The sequence below is a fragment of the Pseudorasbora parva genome, chromosome 5, assembly GCF_024679245.1.
Source record: "Pseudorasbora parva isolate DD20220531a chromosome 5, ASM2467924v1, whole genome shotgun sequence".
In the NCBI taxonomy this organism is placed as follows: domain Eukaryota; kingdom Metazoa; phylum Chordata; class Actinopteri; order Cypriniformes; family Gobionidae; genus Pseudorasbora; species Pseudorasbora parva.
In genome coordinates, this window is record NC_090176.1 from 37,396,414 (window position 1) to 37,403,302 (window position 6,889).

A 6,889-nucleotide genomic window follows, 5' to 3' on the forward strand; every position below is an offset into this window, starting at 1 on the left:
AAACAAGTCAGGCAGAGGATGTGCAGATCCAGATCCAGTCTAACCATATATTCCAGGTCACGTTCAAGTCAGGCTACTGTTTAACAATGAGCTTTACTTAGCCACACCCTTAACAGAATTGCGTTGCAATCAGTGAGTGGGATGATGTAGGCGAGTCTTAAAGGCTAAAACAACTGCACGAGCACGAGTGATTCATTGATTTCACTCACCGTGATCGGATGCGCGCGTCTTCTACAGAGGAATTATAACTTAAAAGGTCAGCAGGACACCGTGCCTTTCATTTTAATTTAATTTAATACGTTGTTGGTTGTCATATGTTTGATTATATATAGGGTGAATAGTTTTTTAATTAATTAGGCTATGCAGTTAAAAGCTTTAGTGATCCACAACCTGCGCCTTAGAGATCATTGACCCTAAGTGCGTTTTACAATCGCATTGTTTCGCGGAGATTTTGTTTTCACACAGTAGCCTACATTCCATCGTCAGATGACTGAAAATGTAGGGAAAGCTGTTTGTCTTTTTTTCACATGACCTGGGGGAAATAGGGTGCTTTGTAAAAAATTTCACCGATGCACTGAGCTGCTAGTAGATCACGTTCTTCTTTTAAAGAAAGACAGCGTGTCTCACCAGGACAAAGTTCAGATGTTTATGATCCCGTATTAGTACTCAAATAAAACTATGCACAATTAACCTAGCTTGTAGTTTGTTTGAGAACGTGGGAATTTCCAGCAGCCTACTTTAAAACCGGCTTCTATCTCTTCTAGGACAACCATGATGATATTGGCATTTCTGACACTTATGCTGATCACCAGTGAGTATTTACCTTCTGGACCCTTAAATGTAGCCCTTATTGTTAACTTATTATTACATTATTATTATTAATTATTAAATATTTTTTTTATTGATGATCTGGTAACATACATATATTAATATATTATTTAAATGTAAAATTATATGTAGCCCATTAAAGTCATGTACAAATGTTTCTGATGTTCCTCAAGATAATCTTCTTCTTCTTCTTCTACTTTATGAAATGAAGATGCTCCAGATTTCGTACATTAAGTTGAGTATTTCTTATGAGTATCTGACTGTATCTGTTCTTTTAGATGGTTCTGCAGAGGGAGAAATTGTGGGACATGTGACTGGCTACGTTGGACAGGATGTACTTTTACCATGTGGCTGTTCCAATGACTCTAAAGTGGCATGGCAGAAAGGTTTAAGAGTTGTGAATGCTTATCTGCAAGACAGCAGCACCAATATAGACCAGGCCTACGTGGACAGGACTGAACTCTTCCTGGAAAAGGAGAAATCAAACTGCTCCATTATGATCCGCAATATCTCTTCAGTGGATGCAGGAGTGTACACCTGTTATCCCATAGTTGAAGTTCAGGGCAGAGTCTGGTCGAAGAAGTCATTAGAATTTAATCTAACAGGTGAGTTATCTAAAATTAATGTATGCTTGCATGTATGTTAGCAGATTAGTAGTATTAACTTGAAAGAAAACAACAAGCCTCTTCCTCTTATACAATTTCAATGTGCTTCTCTTTCCAAAGAGCTAGTCTGCTTAGCTGTAGTCTATTAGCACTGGTTAAATTATGACGTGTGAGAGACTCGTAGGTTGGAAAAAGCAGCTAAAAAAGCAGAACGTTCATGATGACCAGAGGAAGTTTAATTTGTTGTCAGCAGCAGAACTGAAAGTTATTGGCCCCAGAGAGTTGCATATCACAATATTTAAATGATGAAAAAATTGTACTGACATTATCTGCGTTGCAACCAGCGGTAATAAAATAGCTTATCTATTGAATGGTATCAGAATAAGACTACAGAGCAAAAAACAGTCATGTTGTGATAAAGTATAAATGCTATAGGGACAGGCTCAGAGCTGGTGTTAGTTTACACATGCTGATATTCTTCTATTTGTTCTGCCTCTTTTGATCAAAAGATTTTAACTTGTGGTACTTCTGTTTTAATAAAAATAACTTAGAAAGATATTTGACTATGGTAATATAACCACATGTATATATTTTAAGACTTACTTGGGGCATCCCCGGGAAGTGTGCTGAGGCCCCTGAGACCCTAGCCCCCTTGTTGAAAACTGCTGCTCTAGAACCTCTTCCTGTATTTTTTTGTGTGACGTATTATAGATAAGAAATTGGTGTTGTAACCTAGAATGTGTGATATTCTACAGATATTGATGACATTTATGTCTCATATATTGCCCTTGTCTTCAAACAGTGTCTGAAAATGAAGTCTCTAGTCCTCAACCTTTCGAGGCTAAATCGACTGACGCCGTCACTATTGGTGTTCCCATTCTGGTAGTGCTAATAGTAGTGCTCGGAGTTGCTGTGCTTCTAACGTCTTTCCTACGGAACAAAAGACGACATCGGACAAACACGGTAAACAGTTTCTGTCTATATATTATATTATGTTTTGTTGAGGTATTTATTTTTTGATCTTGCGATTAGTCATTAAATGGCATAAAACATCATAAGAAAAACACATTTTTGTTCTTTTCCACTTATCTTCCAAGAATGTGACTTTGAATGACAGCAGTTTGAGGGCACGATGACCTCTTGATTTAAATATGTTGAAACTAAAACCTCTTCCACAAATTCCAAAAAAGTTGGCAGATTCCTTGCATTTTGCACGTGGCAATAGTAAATCTACACCATTGCTCAAGGCAGTCACGTACTTTTAGTGCGTCGCTTAAAGTCCTGTGTTTAACATGTTTAGTCATAGTACCCGAATCACCTCCAGAAGCCTGACTGATGTATTTTTTTTCTTTTTTGCTATAGGATTTACCAGCACTGCAACCTATGATCCAAAGTGTGTGATCTCGCTTTGATATAAGTATAATGGACTAACTTCTACGCTGTAATACAAGGCTCTTCACAACAGCACAGACAATATGAGGCCTTAGCCCTAAACGTGTCTGAACGTGGGCATTACAGAGTCGTGCGTTCCGCTTGGAGACGATCAACGCGATGTGCAGTCTTCAGTTGTAGCGCTGTTACTTAACAACTACTGAATTGTGAATACACAGTGAATATACTTCCTGTAAGCATTATGGTTCGTAAGATGATACGGTTCTCCTTGTAGGAACTGTCTTTATTCATTCTTTGAAGAACAGATGTAACAGGTGGGGGACGTGCGGTTTATATTTGTCCTCTGATTTGAGACATTGGTGGTCTCATTCTTTTTCAAATCACTATGTTTGATAGTTCATATGTGTATTGCAAGGATTGATTAAGCACACACACCATGTAAGCCTCTTTACGTTTACTCTTGTATGGGTTGTCTTCCTCAGCCTGTGTTGATTTTCCTTTATGTGGAAGAAATATGGCTCTCCCTATGGGATATGTTTTCTTTTTTTACTCTACTAAATTTCATTTACTTTTAAATGAATTCTGCTTCAAACCTGCCGAGGCAATACACCTTTTACAAATACAATTTTCTGTATGTTTCTTCTGTTACTAAAGCTGTGGTACTTTTAGGATAATGCACATATTCTGAACGAATTACAACTTAAGCCGAGCATTTCGCTGACATAGGATTTTATACAAATATTCCAACTAGAGTTTCAAACTCTCGGCTGTTGCGTAATGTTGAGGTTATCCTTTCCAGATTTCCAACCGCAGCTGGGACAAAACAATGAACTTTTGTTCCTCGTCCCAAAATTTCTGAACTCTTTCCACTGCTTTCAGTTTCTGAATGACTGCAAGTGTGAAGGACACATGACCGTGTCTTGAATGAAGAAGTCAGAATGCACCAACTGCAATTAAACACTCTTACTACTATACTGTATGATCTTTCATGAAAACCATTCATGCATAAGAATAATAAAACATTTAAATATCTTCCGTTGTCAAATAATATGACCATTTTTTGGTCCCACTTTATATTATGTTTCTGTGTATTAACATTTGAATGAATCATTTCATACAATGCACTTATTGTGTACATACATGTTTTTACATTAGTTAAAAAAAATACCTGCATAATTACAGTTGTAATTAATCTATAATTACTCTGTTGACCCTTTTATTACTTTATAGACCCTTTTTATTTAGTCAGAAGTCTTAGATCCTGCAGGTTACTGTTGTGTTTGTGAGTGTTAATGATTATATATATCTGTCCTAGTTCACATTTGGACATCAATGGTCTTTTCCTGGTTGGAATGAGGTCAAGAATGTATCCGGTTTCCTCTAGTGGACCGTACCTTTACCATAGATTGCTTTTTTCCTAACGTTCTTGCCAACACATGATGTGTTTTCAGATTATTCAAATTAGTCCAGTAAGGTCACGATCAGAAACCTAACCCATATATATCAGTAATGGCTGTTCTTGTCATGCTAGGTGTTTGTTGGAAAGAATGTGCAGATTTTGGATTAAAAGCTTCTAGGAAGTATAAGCTGTTGCAAACATTTATAGCTCAGGTTACTTTTCCAACCTCAAAATAACTTTCATTGAAAGATCATATTTACCTACTTTGTTGATGGTGAAATTAAATATGTAGGTCACTCTAATTCTTTCATTGTTTACTCAGCCACATGTCAGTTTACACCCTTTTGTTCTTCGGTGGACTACACAATTATATGTTAGGGAGCATGTCCATGCTGAATGATGGCCAAATGACAAAAACACCATAAAGTACCATAACAATAGTACAAATCTCCCGTGACCTATATTCCACATCATTTGATATCATATAACTTTATGTGACTTTCCTTTTAATGAACCGGAAAGGATAAGCAGGCTTTGATCTATGTGTTATTATTTTTTAGGAATGATAAACTCAAATGAGGGCATGCCATGTGGAAACACATCCAAGATACAAACGTCGTAACCCTCTTTTAAGCCATAAAATACCAAGTATCAGGTACTGATTTTTTAAAATCATGTTGATGATACAATAATAGTACATTTTTGACTGATGAAATAGCGAAAGTCTGTTTTTAAAAAGGCAGAAAAGGCGAGATTGTAGGTTTTAATGTTTGCACATCAGACAGATTTATTGAAAACATTTGTGAAACAAAACTTTGCCAAGCTATTTCAAAACATGTACAAATATTTTGTTAACTTTCTAGAACACACTAATGGCTTCAGTCCATCCTTAAAGGAAAGAAAAACTCTCCCACCTCTGTGATTGTTTTACCTTGGAAAGTCCCACGCTGATGTCAGCAAAGTAAGACATTGTCATGTGATGATGTAATTAGCTTTTTTGCACAGTGAAATGCAACAAGTTTGCATGTGTGAGTGAGCACACAGTACCGGTCAAAAGTTTGGAAACATAACTATTTTTAATGTTTTTTGAAAGAAGTCTCTTATGTTCATCAAGCCTGAATTTATTTGATAAATTTTTTTTATTACAATTTAAAAGAATGGTTTTCCATTTGAATATACTTTAAAGTGTAATTTATTTCTGTGATGCAAATCTGAATTTTCATCTGCTATTACTTCAGTATTCAGTGTCACATGATCCTTCAGAAATCATTCTGATATACTGATTTATTATTAATGTTGGAAACAGTTGTGCTGCTTAATATTTTTTTGAAACGTATGTGATATATATATATATATATTTTTTTTTAGAATTCATTGATGAATAAGTGTATATTATTTATATATTATAAGTTTAAAAGAACAGCATTTATAAATATCAATCTTAAAAGTTAGATCTGTTTAGCCGCGTTTTAAAGCCTTGCCGGATAAAAATTCAATTCGCGTTTTACATGCGCTGAGTGCGCGCTCCTGTCAAACACACGTGAGTGCTGGACTAAGTAGTCTTACTGGGCTAATACTTTCAAATACACACAAGGTTAACATATATAAACACAGTCGGTTATGTCTAAAGTGAATGTAAAATCGCATGTGTCTGTATATGAGATGCGAGCAGGTCTTAGCAGCGCAGCCTAGTGATTGTGAACACTTGTCCTCAAAGGGACAGTTCACCTCTAAAATTATGTTAATAAAACAACTAAAAACAAAAAGAAAATCACTCACTGCTCCTGAATAAAGTAATAATACAGTAGCTTTAAATCAATGTATATTGCATATTGAAGATTATGTAGTTTTAATTTTAGCCTACATTTATTCATTCAATTTGATCCTTAAAGGCTACTGTACACCTCTGAACTGCCACTGTAAATCTTTATATATATTTATTTTATCATACACCAGGAATGTGTAGAAGTTTAAAAAAAAAGTAAAGTTAAGTTTAAGTAAGGTTTTTCACGTCTTTTAAGTTAAATAAAGAAAGAGTATTACAATAAAAACATTTTCTTCTTAACTTCCTTCTGTTCTTTTTGCCTAAGAATAGAATAGCAAAAAACCCGAACCGAACTGAAAACTATGGTTAAAAACTGAGGTATGTATTGAACTGTGGACTCACTGTATTGTTGCATCCCTAATATATATATATATATATATATATATATATATATATATATATATATATATATATATATATATATATATATATATATATTCTTTTTAAATTCTAATAATATTTCACAATATAACTGTTTAATATCTAATAATAGTGTAGGAGACATAGACTTTTTGCATCTTTTTTATTGACATGGTTGCCATTTTTGTCCTTAAGCTACTTAAGTTAGTAATCCATCTTTTCATTCTCAGAGCGCTACTAATTTACTACTAATTTTGTGAAAATACTTGTCTTTGACTTGCAACCTCCAGGCCAATACTCTGATAACTGATCTGTTTGAAGTCTTTGCATGATGTAAGGTGAACAATAAGAAGCTGACAATATGTATGTTCTCTCACAAGATTACACAATACTCAAGTCTCCAGGAAGTTAAGAGAGGGAACCAGATAGGGAAGGCGAAGATGCACAGACTTGAAATACTAATAACCTGTTTTGTGTTCC

General features: G+C 35.0%; 1 protein-coding gene across 1 annotated transcript; it reads left to right on the forward strand.

Moving 5' to 3' along the window:
* The first annotated feature begins 37 nt into the window (after positions 1 to 37).
* On the forward strand, positions 38 to 3,857 carry si:dkey-192g7.3 (sodium channel subunit beta-2). The gene is made up of 5 exons (XM_067445087.1): positions 38 to 256; positions 765 to 811; positions 1,107 to 1,433; positions 2,236 to 2,396; positions 2,796 to 3,857. The coding sequence occupies exons 2-5, from the start codon at positions 772 to 774 to the stop codon at positions 2,832 to 2,834; spliced, it is 567 nt and encodes a 188-aa protein (XP_067301188.1). The 5' UTR covers positions 38 to 256; positions 765 to 771; the 3' UTR covers positions 2,835 to 3,857.
* The last annotated feature ends 3,032 nt before the right edge of the window (positions 3,858 to 6,889 follow it).

What these genes read in the sequence shown, in the direction of transcription:
- si:dkey-192g7.3 (XM_067445087.1), top strand. Translation starts at nt 772, where the DNA reads ATGATGATATTGGCATTTCTGACACTTATGCTGATCACCA. An exon ending in ATTAGAATTTAATCTAACAG is followed by an intron (nt 1,434 to 2,235) that starts GTGAGTTATCTA and finishes GTCTTCAAACAG; the next exon opens with TGTCTGAAAATGAAGTCTCT. An exon ending in GACGACATCGGACAAACACG is followed by an intron (nt 2,397 to 2,795) that starts GTAAACAGTTTC and finishes TTTTTGCTATAG; the next exon opens with GATTTACCAGCACTGCAACC.